Source organism: Telopea speciosissima, chromosome 7, assembly GCF_018873765.1.
Source record: "Telopea speciosissima isolate NSW1024214 ecotype Mountain lineage chromosome 7, Tspe_v1, whole genome shotgun sequence".
Lineage (NCBI taxonomy): Eukaryota > Viridiplantae > Streptophyta > Magnoliopsida > Proteales > Proteaceae > Telopea > Telopea speciosissima.
Window position 1 is genome coordinate 26,411,672 of NC_057922.1, and position 17,147 is coordinate 26,428,818.

Below are 17,147 nucleotides of genomic sequence, written 5' to 3' on the forward strand. Positions count from 1 at the left end.
TAAATAAAATGAAGAGAGTTCCTACATGGATAATGTAAGAACTGCACACTGCAACAAGGAAGGGTTGAAAAATGGTATCATCCATATAGGGTCCACATGGGCTCAAGAGTGTGTCAATGTCCGGTCCAACTATTTTTATGTAAGAAAGATATAAAAGAATCTGCACAAAGGCAACACAACAATCTTTTTCCTAAAGAAAAATTAATTGATTTCTCAAAACTTCATTTTGGGACAATGTCAAGAATTAGGGAGACAGGAAAGAAATAGAAAAATCTGTGGTCAGTAAGTTAACAACTTGATCGATCGAGATCAAACTGTAGAGTCATGAAGCTCCACCTCTGATGGCTTTTGCACATCCTTGTCATCGTCCCATTTAGTTGATTTGTAGTAGATTGCGTAGAGGATGAGTTGAGCCAAGGCACCAGCTCCTCCAATACCATTCCCAATCTATTCAAAATAAATGCAAGCTAGAATGGATAAGTCACTAAAACGTACTAATGCCAAAGTCCACATTGGAAGAAACTTATTGCTCATGAAATTAGGTCCAAAATTCATAAAACTACTAAACAAGGTTGAATAGGAAAATGGAATTACCAAGATGTATATATCAAAACGTAGGAGAGCATAGATTACCCAACAAACTCCACCTAGGAAGTTAGTCAATGATAACAAGAATGGCATATATTTCACACTCTTGGTCTTGATAACCATACCCTAGAGAGAGAGAGAGAGAGAGAGAGAGACAGAGAGAGAGAGAGAATGGTTAGGGAATAAACAAACGAAGGTCACACTCACAAATATATATATATATATATATATATAGAGAGAGAGAGAGAGAGAGCATACCAAGATAGTGAGTGGGGACATATACATGCATGTTCCGAAAAAACACACAGAGAATACCCACAAGCCTAGACCTTGAATCATGGGTGTGAAAAACTAAAAGTGTAACGGTTACTATCACAGCCAAGAAGATTACTTCGAACAATAGATACCCAAACACCTTCCACTGCAAATAATCAATAACCAATCAAAAGATTTCAGATCGAACAGATATGAAGATAATAGATTATTTAAGAAATAACACATTAGCCCAATAATAATACTCTAAGGATTAGGATTGATTAGGCTAGGCCAGCAAATTTGTAAAATTAGCTAGGCTGTGTTATGGACTTATTTGGCTAGCTAGAAGAAAATACAATAGGGGGTAGATATGTTATCTCATAGGAATGTAGGAGAGGAATAGACACATAGAGGTGCTAACGTACACTATGCAACCTGACAACGTTTTTTCTCTCTTAAATTATTTTATAAACTATTTACAAAGCATGCCACTGACCTTGGGATTTTTTTTTTTTTTTTTTTTCCAATCATAGGTAACCATCATGAATCCAATGCACTGGTATATAGGATGGTATGGTGAACAAAAAAAACTAGTGACCGCAAACGATTAGACATTGCGAAGCTTGGGATTTTTTTCTTCTAAGGTTCCCTCACCCATACGGTTGTGAGGTTCTCTTTAGGGATGTTCGACATATGTCAGAGAGAAATCCAACGGCTAGCTTTTCATGACATGTTTAAATTGAAAGTTTCCATTGAACGTGTGACTCTCTCTCTCTCTCTCTCTCCTCTCTCCACTCTTTCCTCAAAACCACTCTCTCTTCTCTCTCCTCTCTCCACTCTTTCCTCTAAACTACTCTCAATGCGTGATTAAATTTCACGCACTGATTTGTAACACCTAAACCCGACGAAGAATAATCAAGGGGAGAGAGAGGAGAGAGACGAGAGAGAGACGAGAGAGGAGACATGAGAGAGGAGTAAATCCAGAGAGACGAGAGAGAGGAGACGTGAGAGAGGAGAGTGACAAGAGAGAGGAGAGAGAGGAGAGAGAGGAGACGTGAGAGAGGAGACCTGTTTCATTAAGTTTCTCAAACGTGGAGAGAGGAGAGAGAAGAGAGAGTGGTTTTGAGGAAAGAGTGGAGAGAGGAGAGAGAGACTCACATGTTCAATGGAAACTACCAATTTAAACATGTCATGACAAGCAAGTCGTTGGATTTCTTTCTGACACATGTCGGACATCCCTAAAGAGAACCTCACAACCGTATGGGTGAGGGAACCTTACAGGATAAAAATCCGCGAAGCTTGTCGTTTGAGACATTCTTCCATTAAGTGCGAGAGAACCCTTTCAAGAAGCCTGTGACTAGGGATGTAAATGGATCGGATTCAACTTGGATAGTGCTATATCCGCATCCGCATCTGATTAGCTTTCGGACGGATTCGGATAGTACTAAACGGATACAGACATGGATACGAATCGGATATTTTATCCATTTACATTTAAATATAGCTTTTCGGATAGCTATAGCCTATTTGTATTCGTATCCGTTTAGCTTTTGGATGGATTAGGATAGTGCTAAATGAATACGGACGCGAATACGAAAACGGATTTTGACTATTCATTTACATCCCTAAGCCCATCCCTCGCCTTTCGCCTATCCAACCATTTTTAATTGGAGTTGAATGTTGAAAGTTTAGGGTATGTAACGTACTCTCTTCTTAGTAGGCGCATACCATAGGTAGACGAAAATATAACATAACTCCATGACAAGCCCTACACCGTTGATTGTGACAACAAGAGTGTTCTTGGGATGGACCATCGGAAGACCATAGAAAATCCACAGTAAACAATTCATTATAGTTGCAATGTATGGCATTGGAGAGAATTCCTCAACTGCATTTTTCTTCCATATTTTCGCAATGGTAGGCCTGCATTACAACCCCAACCCCAACATCAACAACACTTTCCAGACACCTTTGGCCCCTTGATTTAAGGAGGAGAGAGATAGACACATAGGAGTGTTCGTGTAGGCCACACTCTCGTATAAAAAACTACTTCCCATATATATAATAGAATACTTAAAAAAATAAATAAGAAACGGATGGAACAGATAACTTACGCAGAGGAGGCAAATAAGAAGAAAGAAAAGACACATCCTATAAAGAAAGTATCAAACCAAGTGTTATAAGACGATTAAGATAAACAGAAGATTGAAATAAATAAATAAGCATATTAATTTAGAGGTTTTTAATTTTGTAAACTCGTACCGATGATGCCGACAATAGTTCGAATGAATTCGGTGTTAATCATCTTGATCAATCAACTTCAAAGCAAATAATTAATCAAGACCCAGAACGAGATACAAATTAAATGGGATCTGACCTTCCAAGCCCTCTGGGTTGGGCGAGCAAAGGTTCTCCCTTCTTCTTCTTATAGTTTTTGTTTTTCTTCTTCTACTTCTCTAGCTAAGCTAGTAAAAAGAAGAAACAAGGCAAAAGCTTAATTAATTTGTCTCTGTGAAGGATTAATCACTTGACCTGACACATATATATATATATGTTGCCAAAACAGAATTACACCTCGACTTCAATTCTCTTCCTCTGAAGTTCCATTTGTTAGCTGTAATTATGATGTCATATTTTATTAATTATCTTAATCTTATTATTAATTACTATTTACACCATATTACAACTTACACAATTATCGTCTCCTTCCTAGCTAGATCTTTCTTTCTACAACTTAGGGGTCTCATCATAACGGCAACACCTTGACCTTCTCAAATGGGTCAAAGTCAGAGTAATTGGTTCCGTTCAACGTTCCAGTCTAGGATTAGATTCACAATTAATGATAATGTAAAAAATCTAAATTAACCAAACCAAGTACGTACTGGGTTTGGGTTATTAGGTTTGTATTCCGCAGTTGTACCCTTTATCTTCCCTTTCTTCTTCTTTCTTTCTTTTCTTTTCTTTTCTTCTTTTTTTTCTTTTTTTTTATTTTTTATTTTATTTATTTATTTATTTTTTTTTTTTTGGGTGCTATAAGACAGGGTCAATGTCTATTTTTATAGCTAACATCAATTCCATAACATTCAAACACTAGTCAAACAAATCCGAATACAAGGGATTTAAATTCTGTAACATTTCTTCCCATTGCCATCATCACATATTAGAGCGGAAAGAGTCAGTGGGAAGTCTCTAGCGTCTATGCACAAATGGATCTCTGACAAGAGTGAAGAAATTTGACTAAGAAATCAGCACGTACAGTTGTTGACTTCTCTCATATGATGCGAGAATATCCTCTACTTTCAAGCTGCCTGGACGGGATCCTACTGACAAGACACAGCAAGGTAATACATTACCACCTTACCACTGTCCGAGTGTCTTGCCCGAGTGGGGGTTAAAACGATCATTTATCACCTTGTTGTGTATTGCAGTAGGGTCCTTCTTACCGGGCAGCTCTAGAGGATCCAAATTGCATCAAGTGGAACTAACTCTGCAGCACTAGGTTGCTCGAAACTAATAATCTGTTTGGTTATATATGAGTTGGAAAATTAATTGTTGATTGTGCATATTGATTAAAAATAGATCGATAAACAGAATAACGCAGTAAACATAATAAATAATAAAGTGATAAATGGAATATAAACCATATTCTCTATTAGAAGTAAAGAGGATAGAAATTTGCCACGTGGATGTTGAACCAATTAGTCAGTCAAAAAAAAAGATAATTAATATTAGTAATTACATCAGATTACAACGCTCTTTATTATGGATTTTCCATGGTCTCTGGCCCAATCGTTCATCCCAAGAGCACTCTTATTGTCACCATCAACGGTGTAGAGGGCTCGTCATGGAGTTGTGTTACCTTTCCGTCTACCTATTATATTTATATGCACCTACTAAGAAGAGAATACGTTACATACCCTATACTTGGAAACATTTTAGTCCAATTAATTAAAATAATTGTCGGTTCTTAATGAAATGTAATGAAAAATATAGAAGAAAGTTTTCCTTGGTGAAGGTTTACCAGACCATGGCCATCCTATCCTATATATATATATATATATATCTCATGTGCATTGGATTCACGATGCGATGCTTACCTGTGAATAAAAAAGATGCTCAAAAAAAAAAAAAAAAAAAAAAAAACTCCACTTCCCGTGATGATCGAGAGAATATCAAGAAAGAGAAATGTGATCAAGATTGAAAAAATAATAAAAAAAAAATTTCCAAGCTCTATGGCATGTTTTGAAATAACTTGTAAAATAATTCAAGGAAAAACGTTATTAGGCTGCATAGCGTATGCTAACACCTTCCTATGAGGAGATAACATATCTGCCCCTTATTGTATTTCATTATTTCACACTCATGATTCAAGGTCTAGGCTTGTGGGTATTCTCTGTGTTTTTTTTTTGGAATATGCATGTATATATCTCCACTTATTATCATGGTACTCTCTCTCTCTCTCTCGCTCTTTTTCTTTAGGGTATGGTTATTAGGACCAAGAGTGTGAAATATATGCCATTCTTGCTATCATTGACCGACTTCTTAAATGGACCGAGTTTGTTGGGTAATCTATGCGCTCTTACGTGGCACTTTGGCAGCGAAAGTTTCAAAAGCGTATGATAGATGGGGCCTTACAATAACGATGGCGATACTCTAGCAGTGGTGACAACACTCTGGTGGTGCAGACATTGAAATTTTGTCACTCCAATGAACCCTCTGGATCATGATGATTTGAGCCCAACATTGCTCTCAAAGATCATATTGGAAAAAAATAAGCGTTTTTCCCCTAGGATGACTTGGATGCCCAAACATTATCAAAATTGACTGAATCTATCAAGATATATAGCTCTCTTTTGTCATTTTAAGGCCGAATCTAGTTATGGGTGCAAAAACAATTCAATCTGACCTTTATTTCATCAAATATTTACTTGTGGAAGTAAGCTCCTCACTTTGAGGTCGGTTTTGACTATGTTCCTAATCAAATTGGTGGTTGATCTCTTCACCATTGGATAGTATAATTTGAAAAAGATTTTCGATAATATATGACTCATCAAAATATGGTGGTCAAAATTCTCGAATTGTTATCCGAAGTTCAGACAATAAAGTAATATTTTCTAGACGTGGCAAGCCTTTGGTGGCATCACCAGACTTGGTAGCGCCACCTTTTTAGTAATCCTCAAATTGTCCATGTGCCTTGCATTCCTATAAATAGGGCCTTTCACTCCCATTTCAAAGACACCTCGGAACATCCAAAACTCTAGAGAAAACAAAAAATCCAAAGATAGTTCTAAATTCCCCAAAACCCATTTTTCTCAAAATTACACTATCCAATGGTTTTACCCACCACCACTTCTACCATCCATCGATAGAGACATAGAGTTCTCTAAACATTTCAATTCTCAGCCTTAAATATGAGAAAAAAAAAAAATAAGTTGCCTTGGCATAAGGATAATGAAAAAGAATATGCTCAATAGGTTCAGTAGTATTGTCATATATAAGACAAGGGAGAGGGTTCTCTGAGCAAACGGGATTGCGGCAAAAAGATACAACCCATAGGAGGCCAGCAAGGTCATTTTATGTCAGTAGGAGAAAGATGCTAGCATACCCTACCCCAGTGGCTCAGAGAACCTTTTCCCATAAGACAAATAGAAGGCATACCTTATGAATAATATTATTAGAGTACACACTTCTCACAGGAATACCGAATACCCCTCCAAGCACATTTATAAGCAAAAAAAGAGAGATGTGGAATTACCTTGACCTCTCACAATTTAGACCATTTGAATTACATGGCATTTCTTGGTGTTTATAAGATCCCAGCTTTTTTGTACGAGGCCATAAAGGCTCTGTCTTTATCCACTCTCCTTGAGCTAATATGTAGAGAGGGGATCTCACTGAAATCCCTAGGGTCCAAGAAATGAAGGATTTTTAACAATGACATGTATTTTACCTAAGACATTAGGGTACCTGTGCCTCTGCCCACAACTGATGTTATGCCTTGAATTGAATCATCTTGGGATTCTTCAACCTGAATTCCCAAAACATTATTTATTAACACCATTATGAAGGTGCTGTTGTCACCAGAGAACCAACATTGAGAGAGCCCCATGGTGCCATGGAGTACTTGTCCTTGATAATAATACACCAGTAGTCAAACACTTCTTCTCACCCCCGGCCCTTACAAGGAACTTAGCCAACAGGCTGGGAGAGCCTCTATTGGCACTTCGCTGCCAATATTTCATTTGCACCTAGAAGTGTACAGCCATGTTTATAGATCACACAATTAATGGAATTCAGAAGCTCACTTGGATAGAGTTTCATTGGTTTACTGTGATTCTGAATTGCATCTACAATTCTGACATTGACAATACATAGGAGGACTAGTGAGTCTATGTAGCCATAGCCACAGATAAGTTTCCATAAATAATCTCTGGTGGCTTCATCTTGCTTGTACAATGAGGTGTAGAAAACTTTCCCATTAACCAAAACAGAATTTGAATTTTATATTTACAAAGCATTTGCTCTGGCTAAAAAATAGTATCTGTTGACATCTTACACAACTACCAAAAGGAAGAAAGAATAATCTACAACTCCAGGATAAAATGAGTAACAGCTTCATGATTATTCCATCCAAGTACTACATGGCATAGGCTCAAAATTAAAGAAAGAAAAATCCACTAAGCTCAAAAGGATAACAAACTTTCTTCAATATATGGTTTAATTTCAACAGGGATCACCTAGTTATCGATTTCCATTCTATTCTGTTGAGGTCTCTGACGCTGTGTCATCCATGGTTGAGTTTGACAGGGTCTCCATTGAGCTCCCATTTTCATTATCTGAAAGTCTTCATCTCTCTTCAACAGGTTGTTTCAAGTACCAATACATAATGCTTGCTGTCAAAGTTAGGATCATCTTCTGGTTCACCTATAGGATCCGGAACAAGCCAACAAACTAAGTTTCAAAGATATTTGTTTAACAGAAAATGCTATAATAAAACAAATAAATATTATTAATTTTTAATTAATCCCTGTCCAGTCTCTGTCAATCTCTATTATGATTTCATTAGTAGAGTGATTGGTCAAACTTCATAGCAAGGAAGTCATGGTACAGGTGTAAGGTAGGTAGCAGACAAGGTACTCTTCAACATTACAAAGGGAGAAATAGGGAAGATGGAATATCATCCATTATTGTCATCATTTACCTCCGTTATATCTTCCGGGAGCAGAAAAATGGAGCATCCAAGCTTCCTTGCAATACTGATAATATATGTGGCATTCATCGTTTTCTCCTGATCTGCATTTTGTCCATTGAAAGCATCAGTTTCTCCCAACTAAACATTTACAAATCATGCATTTTAGTTTTATAGTCAACTTGAAGGACTTGCCCATTAGACATTGTCTACATCTTGGACTAGTTATGTTTTCAACATGGTTCAGTTCATAGTATCAAATTCATATGCAGAAAAAGATATTAAAAGCAAAAGGTTCTTTGTGCCACCCGCTTAGGAAAGGGAACCTGCACCGCCCACTGTCATTGTGCCATGTGGACTAAGTGATGTGGTTATTCCGACCGTTGGGTAGAGGCCATGGTCTGGATTTACCACATGTCAAATTTCAGAGCCTTATTCAATCAAATACCCTCCTGTGTATTGGCATTTATTCCCATATATGTCCATACATGCCTACTAGGCTATTAGCACGAAGAGTCTAAGACCACTACTGTGCACTCTCTCACAGTCCTCATTCTCCAAACGCTATTTTCCACTTGGCAAACTCCGTCTGAAATTTGAGATATGAGCAGGGTAACTTGGGATCTACTCGTCCACAAAATTTGGACTCCAACTGATATTTGAGTGTCATAGGAGGCATTTCCTAGGTCGGCCACATAGGAAACCAAAGCTCAACATTTAATTGCCCTTGCTAAAAATGAAAGTGCAACCAAGAGGACCACATGGATGAATGCCAGATGTATGCAAAAAAAATAGAGAAAAACTGTGAATTCCTTATCCTTATGGAAATCCAATGTTCTTGAGTCATCCACTAGGATGGGAAACAGTAAGCAGGATAATGAATTTTTCATGTTAATGTTTAAGATAAATGCAGGATTCATTTCAAATACAGGATTTTGCCAATAATAGTAAATCCAAGAAGATAATCATGAAGATAAAACATCCACAACTCCTGGAAACATTGAGGAAGTTTCCTTTTACTAATCAAAATCAGAAAATTGGACAAAAATTTACCATTTTCCGCTTTTGTAACAAGACTCCAATTAACAACCCTTGGTTCTACAGCACTAAGCAATTCAAGGAAAAAAATGCCATCTGACAATCTTTTATCCTGCAAATATGGAATCATAGTAAACAAATCTTCTCATCAGGCAATTATATGGTCAAGATTAAATGTGAAGTATCACCACTATCTTCTTTAAACGATAAGAATAATCAAACCTTAAGGAAAATTTCAACACATATAGGAAGGTATTAGGAGTAAAATTGCACAAGAAATTCTAGTTTAAAAGGATCAAGCACATGCTCTAAAGATAGAATTAGTGAAGCAGCTGAAGGAAGATTGTTCATGAACATGTGAGCATCTAAATAATAATTTGGAGTGTGTTTTGTCAATTTTTTGAAGGGGCCACAAGAGAACCTAAAGATCGTCTTAACAATGCCTTTGAAATAAGGGATCAGGAACATCAATTTCCAAGCCTGGTCAACTACACCAAATACCAAAGATTGCAGAGAAAAGATGTTCCTAAATATATTCTCATCACACCCACCCTTTTCTTTATTGTTGTTTATTCCATCACATTGTTCTCCAAGGATAAGGAAAATTCTGAAGTACAAATAAGCCTAAAATAGTCAAGAGACTGTTTCGGGGGATCCAAGAAGCTAAAGTTCTAACACAGAGCAGTGTTTGGTTGAACATGAAGTGAATGAAAATTGAAAATTGCAAAACAAAAAAATAATTACATTACATTAAAAATATAAAATGGTTCGGGTTTTAGTTGGAAAAATGAACTTCACTTTAATTAGTTGAAATGCAAAAAGTGATGCAAAATCACCTCCAATGCTGCATTTTTCTTGTTCCATGACCCTGAAATAACTCATTTTTTTTCCTTGCATTTTGAATGAAAATTCTTTTTCACTCACCTCACTTCCAACCAAACACTCCATCTTAAAGTTTCTTTTTTCCCACCTCACTTATATTGGAACATTCCCCTTCACTTGACTTCTAACTAAATACAAGCTTGACAGATTTAGGTAACAGAGCCCATTAAGGGTGGCCAATACGTGCATGCATGCCGTATTTAGTAGTTTATTGCAACAGGAAAACAACTTCTTAAAGAAAGAGCGTCCCAGTGCACAAGGCTCCCGCTACTGCAGGTTCTGGGAGGGGCAAATGTATGCAGCCTTACACCCTGCTTTGTGGAAGAGGCTGTTTCCAAGTTCTGAACCCATAACCAACAGGTTGCAGTAGCACAACATAACCATTGCGCCAAGGCTCGCCCACTATTTAGTTGTTTATTACAACAGGAAAACAACTTCTTAACATCCCTATAATGGCTAATTTTACTAGTCTATAAAAAAATAAACAACAAAAATACAGATTACAGAAAGCAAACTGTCACTCAACAATTTGGATGGCCCATGCTTCCTCAGAACCTATGCAATTCAGGATCAGATATGCAGCTCAAGCTGTAGGCTTAACATCATGCATAGACAAACATGAAGCATGAATCTGATTTGCATTGAGTGTGCATTACCTGCTTGAGACTCAACAAAACTAAAAGTACCACCGTCGAGATTTAGTGACGAATCAAACACATGATAGAGCCCCCCCCCCCCCAAGGTCCCGTCGTCTAGCGACCTTACAACATGTGAAAAGAAAGCAGTGTTTAAATACCTTAAAACTATCCATATGACTTTGCCTCCCTGCATCCCTAACTTTTTTGTTAGCCCATTCTAGAATATCAGCATCAGTGATCTCTTTCTCATGAGAATGGAATCTCAAGTTCTTTAGAAGTTGGAGGATGTTGCACCGCATTAATTGCCATAAGAAAGCTGCAGAAAACAATAACATTGTGTTGAATACAAGCAAGGAATTCTTCCAATTAAAATGAAAATCAAACACTTCAATGCATTTGCAAATGTCAACAGTCCATGCCTAAAGAAGCCCTTTTCAGGGGGAGGGGGATCGTGAAATCTAGCTTTGAAACAAAAGGAAGCACAGTTCAGAAATTCCAACAAGATCTTAGAGATAACATAAAGGTTGATTTATGATCTATGTGCAGACCTAATATTAGCTTTTTATTCCCTTGCACAATATCATTTCCAGCAATGTTGACCAGGGAAAACTTCAGTTTTTTCCCAATCCTCAGAACTTGGTTGCAGTTTTCTAATTTCCTGAATGGCATTTTAATTGGAGGCTTGGTTGCAATCTTCCAATTAACTATCCCCGGTGACATCTTGTCCAGGGCTTCTAAGAGTACCCATCTGCAGAGGAAGATATTGAAACATATTGAGATATCATGCTAGCCATGGCAAAAATACCCCAGGTAGGATACTGCCTCCAAAACACACAGAATATTAATGACTTACCCATTTCTAACATCTTCAAATACATTGTCAATGTATGTCGAATTTCCAAGACTATTGATCCAAAGGCGAAATGCTGTTTCTTCTCTAGAGATTTGTACATCATCTAGTGAAGTTTCAATGTAGGATATTTGCTTTGCCTGTGATGAGAGACCATTCCTAGAAAGAACAAATTGATAAACCTGAGACATTTAATGGTCAAGCATGCCAGACAACCAAAAAGAAATGAATTTCTTTTGTTTCTCTTGCCAAATAACAAGATGAAATTAATTTTCTTTTCAACATAAAAAGGAAAAAGAAAAAAATATATATATATATGCAAGAAATGGAACCAGATTCTAGAACAGGCTTAATGGTTAACCAGTCCATAAAAAAAAACAATATAACAAGGAGAGGGGCCAAAATTCAACCCTGGCCAGAAGAACGCAGATCATCTGCTGCTAATTTGATTGAATTAACTATGGACTGTTAGAGCACAGTTATTAATAATGTGTTTTGGTGAATACACTGATAAGGGGAGTTTTCAGCATTGTTTATAAATCCAGATCAGATGTTGGACTGTTCTAGCATGGTAGTCAGAAATCAACTAGTCCAACCATCTGGTCCAATGGTACAAACTGTCTGATAGGTTGATTGATAAGATTCTCTTCTGAGACCGACTGCATATACTAGAAACTAGAAAGGTTGCATTTTATACATAGGAAACACAATCATACTGATATTTAAGGCTTGAAAAGACCAACCTTGAGATGTAGAAATTGATCTCTCCAAAAGCATGGTTTAGATAATTTTTCTAAAAATGGCATACCCTGCAACAGTCCATGGCCTGACAGTCCAACCACTTGGTTCAAACAATGACATAAAGATCAAATTGTGTAGATCAGGTGGACTATTCCCCAATCAATGGTTTTCAAAGGGCATCCATTCTTGGGATGATACGGATCATTGAGGCCTGGCAGTTGGAGGACTGAACAGGCTCATCGAAGTCCAACCATCTGCTCAAATAATCCGTGAAAAAACACTGGTTGTACTTAATATACATGAGTGATGCATTGATAAAATCACCCTCATAACACTTTTTCCCACCTCATTATCGGTGAAGTTGGAAAATCCCCAAGTTCTATTTACACAAATGGAGAAATGGCTAAATGAGTAATAGACTTAGCATTTAAAATGTCAGAAAAAGGAAAAACGGTTTTATATTTTGGGAAGATATAGAACAAGGCAGCATTAAGAAATTAATAATCACAAGCAACTGGAAGGCAGTATAGACCTATGGTGGTAGAAACAGTTTACAAGCCAGCCACATAAAATGCTTAGGTACAATTTGGGTGATCTTCTCTAATCATCTAATCCTACAATGCATAATTGTGTACTCCGATTCTGAATAGTATGTATATTACTTTATGAACTTTTGGTCAGTAGTTCAATGCCTGACTATCTTTATTCGTAAGAGTACGCATCTGTATAAATGGGATTCTTTTTCTTTTCCTTTTTTTGTTTTTCGCCAAGCATTTTCTCCAAGTTATGCAAGACACAACATACTGCAACTGAAACATATATATATCAGCAGTTTGGAGATGCAAATGGATACTAGCATGTTAACTGATCTACTTATGTGCTTATGCTCAATGTTGGTTGATGAGGTTAACTGTTCATCTGTTCCATGTAATCACCAATCAATTTAAAGAAAACAAATGCTCCAGAATGGGCCATCATCCCCCTCACCTGAGCTGAAAAATATGTGCAACAAAAGCTAGGTTAAGATTTGGAGAACCATCCACAATGTCTTTTGGGGTTAGGTATCTCTTGCAACCCATTCTATCTGCATGTTCAAGGACTAATTTTGCCTTTTGTAAGGGATCTTTCACAGACAATGTAGATGGATTACTGTGCTCTGGCGCCAGAACATTTAGTAGGCATGCATAAGCCTCTCCATCCTGTAGAGGCAGAACTTTGTAAGCTCAAAATTTTCCACTAGATACATAAATTTTCACATGACAAAAGTTTATCAATAGCACCTCACTCTGAATCAAAGGATAAAATGATATTGGAAAATATAGATAAGAAAAGATTAACAACATTATCACAAAACTACAGAAGCTACATAGTAGATAAATGATGTTCTGTATTACAAAGCAAGTTGCATTCAAATTCTCAAGCAGAACTGTTTCTGAATGTATAAATAGAGAGGAAACTAGAGCACAATGGGAATAGAATAACCCATACATGGTCTAGGCCCTTCCTTATATAACATTAAGTTAAGTATGTCAGCAACTCTTAGGAATCCTACTAAGAGTCTAAGTCTAATTACAATAAAGAGAAATAACTAGAAAGGAAATATATAACAACTAAACAACTAATCTAGCTATACTCAAACACTATCCCAGGGAACACCATACACCATAATATCGTAACACCCATGATACACTTTAACAGGTTTCCATATTAGTATCATGCTGAAGTATCCAGGTATCATAAGTACAGCTTTGTAAACCTGTTCCTCTCTTTATTGTCAAACATAGCTGTCATTCACTCATAAGTGATAGCATCATTTGTTGTTGTTAATAAAACAATATAAAATTATACTAGTTTCAAATCTGCAATAGAATCCCATTTCCTTCTATTGCTGCTTGTGAAGGTGTAGGAAAAACAATGATCATTAATAATGCTAAACAACAAGAAATTATAATAGTTTTAAAGCTGCCTATGAAGGTGTAGAAAAAAAGACTGATATAGAGTAGAAATAGAAGTGGGTGAGCCTTGGCACAATGGTTAAGTTGTGTTATTGCAACCATTAGGTTGCGGGTTCAAAACTTGGAAACAGCCTCTCCGCGAAGCGAGGGTAAGGATGTGCACATTTGCCGCTCCCAGACCCTGCAGTAACGAGAGCCTCTTGTACTGGGACGCTCTTTTTATAGTGTAGAAGTGGAAACAAGAGGGGGAAATTTTATTTCTTCATTGAGTCAGCTCAAGTACCTTGACATCAGAAGAGAAGTTTGTAACCGTTTTCTTGTAGCCTCCTTTCTTCAGCTGAAAGTTCATCCACCTGAGTAGAATCTTCTCTGGTGCTAGACTCATCAGCTCCTCCATATCCTGTTGATTATCGATACAAAAATACAACTCGTATAAGAGAGAACATAACATATAATTTACAACAGTTACAAGTGAAGGAAGACTAGAATTCTTCAAAAGAAATGACAACTCACCTTACTATCATCAACCAGCTCCACCAACTGGGGTGTTTTCTTCAAATTGAGGTCCGCCAGTAGTTGTATCTAAGATCAAAACAGTAAGGGTCACTCACAATGCAACATATATGTGAAGTGAAGTTTTATGTGTTTGTTTAAACTTCATGCCTCCAAACTCCAAAAAAAAAAAGATTTCAGTGCAAATATCATAGTTTAGATTTCTAGCCAGGAACTCTACAAACTAAAATTGCGCATGCATCAAAATGATTGCTTTGTAGTTGATCAGCACACTGTACCTTAATAATTTGAGAAATTAACCCAAGCACAAGATGACGCTGGAAGTAAAGCAGAATAGGAAATTAGTTTTTTACAGATAACTAGGAGCAGTAGATAAAGAACTACAAACACTAAATGTGCAGAGAAAATGGTTGAAATTTAGACAACTCAAAATGTTCAAATAAAATTTCTGAATAGAACCTCAATTTTGTATTGAGAAGCAATGTTGGAGAAGAATAAAAAGAAATAATAGTTCCCACCAAAATCAATTTAATAATGGAAGTCAGGAGTCAGAAGTATAATGTATCTGAACTCACTATATTTGTAGCCATCAGTAGAGTACCCACATAAATGCACTGAAATCATTAATATTATTTGAACATGACAATGTAAATTTGAACTAGGAGATAAAGTTGTTAAGAAATAAAAATAGCTCCATCATATACAATGCAAAACAAATTCAGCTAAGGTTATTACTAATGTAGGAGGATTATTAAAAAATACATTGAAAAAAATAAATTAATTAAATACATTTAAAAAATATGTTCAACCCATTTCAAAAAAAATTACAAGAGAGAAAGCGTGCATTTACCCTTCCTTCAATGAAGTCCTGTGTCCCAATATTAACTACCGTACAACCAATGGCCTTAGCAGAGTTGAGGCATAGTGTATGGTTCTCATTCCTTTCCCACGGATTGAGTAAAATCTTAGTATTAATGGCTCGTTCATCAATAGTCCCTGGGACTGCCACATTGATAAGCTTACTGCATCAAAGCACACCCATTCAATTTTACTAAACTAAGTCCATGGAAAAAAGAATCATCTCCAAATTCCAAATGCAACACAACATAAAGAGTTTAACAGTGGATCACCATAAAAGAACACCATCCTTTGCAATCTCAAAGAGATCATTAGTAGAAGGATCTATGGGAAGGTATCTCTTCAAGAACTCGTCTTGTCCAAGATAATTGTTAATATGTGCAACATAAGATGCCTTCTCAGATTCACTGATGGTGTGAAGCAATGTAGTTGTAGCAGCCTTGAGAAATGCAGACGAGTTTTTAGCGCCACTGCCCATTCTAGCATTCGCATGTGCTTGCATTTTGAGATAAACCTGCCATCATATTACCATAATTTTGCTCACTCAAACTACCCATTCAAGTTCAGATATTTAAGTAACACCGAAATGTTTACTTCTCTCAGTTGCAGCAAAAGGAAAAAAAACTGATATTTCGCACATTTACGGATTCACAGTTTGAAACTAATAGACCCAATGATCCAATTTAAAGAACTAACCCGAAGGAAGACTTCAAAATCGACCTCCTGGTCCATGTTCCTGTAGGACTCTAAAAGAAACGAAGCCCTCTCTTCCTCAGTCAGATTGTCCCCAACAACTTTCAGTTTCGACATCCTCGAAGGCAAGTCACCGAAGGTCACTCGACCGAGTTCACTCCTGATGGAAAGGAACTGAAGAACAATCGCAATTGTTGAAGGTTCAAAAATGCGACAAACATCATCATCAACAAGCAACAGAGATCCAATGATAGCACAATGTAGAAAGAAAGAAAGAAAGAAACTATAGTTCAGGGTTTGAATTCTTTTACTCACATGGGTCTTCAAGCTACGAAGCTCCACCTGGGTAAACTGGTTTTGAAGCCCTTGATCTGAGACGAGGATTCCCACATACCCAGCCATCTCTGCAAGTGATTCTGCTAAAAAGATTGTTGGGTCTTCAAAGCAAAAGGAAAAAAATTGTGGGTTTTGATTTTCTAGTCTTTACTGAGTCTCTCCCTCTATGTGGGAAGGAGGAAATTCAGTAAACAGTGCTTCTCAGTGAGACACAGAGAGTCTTTTTTGATAGTGTTGAGTTGTATAGAAGGCTGGCAGAAATCTGTCAGAAACTATTAAGGTGTTTATTTTTGAAAATTCGAAACATAATTAAAATTTAAAATGAGAAAAGATTAGTGAGTAATGATGGTATGCTTACTTCCCCTACTGTACTCTCCCTGCCTCTCATAAGTCATAACTACTATAAAATTAAGTATTCATTTATGCATTTGCTTAAGTTCTTAACAAAGATATCAAATTGTTAAACTGATCATTAGAGACCCGAAGGAATCTTTCTGCTTTTAAAGGTAAATTACAGCAGGTTTGATATGCATTCTTGGAATGCGTTCTAAGTCCATTTCAAGATGAGTTATTTTTATGGTCCGAGAATATGAAATCAACCTAGAATGCAT

General features: G+C 36.8%; 1 protein-coding gene and 1 pseudogene across 1 annotated transcript; both read right to left on the bottom strand.

Annotated features, from left to right (window-relative positions):
* Positions 1–309: 309 nt before the first annotated feature.
* Positions 310–3,450, bottom strand: LOC122668401 (annotated as a pseudogene).
* Positions 3,451–7,507: 4,057 nt separating this feature from the next.
* Positions 7,508–16,696, bottom strand: LOC122666990 (fimbrin-2-like). Its single transcript, XM_043863130.1, has 14 exons — positions 16,516–16,696; positions 16,204–16,374; positions 15,780–16,021; positions 15,500–15,671; positions 14,928–14,966; positions 14,650–14,718; positions 14,420–14,536; positions 13,169–13,380; positions 11,444–11,599; positions 11,139–11,338; positions 10,749–10,906; positions 9,086–9,182; positions 8,045–8,136; positions 7,508–7,767 (listed from the first exon to the last, which is right to left on the bottom strand). The coding sequence occupies exons 1-14, from the start codon at positions 16,600–16,602 to the stop codon at positions 7,690–7,692; spliced, it is 1,890 nt and encodes a 629-aa protein (XP_043719065.1). The 5' UTR covers positions 16,603–16,696; the 3' UTR covers positions 7,508–7,689.
* Between the last annotated feature and the right edge of the window lie 451 nt (positions 16,697–17,147).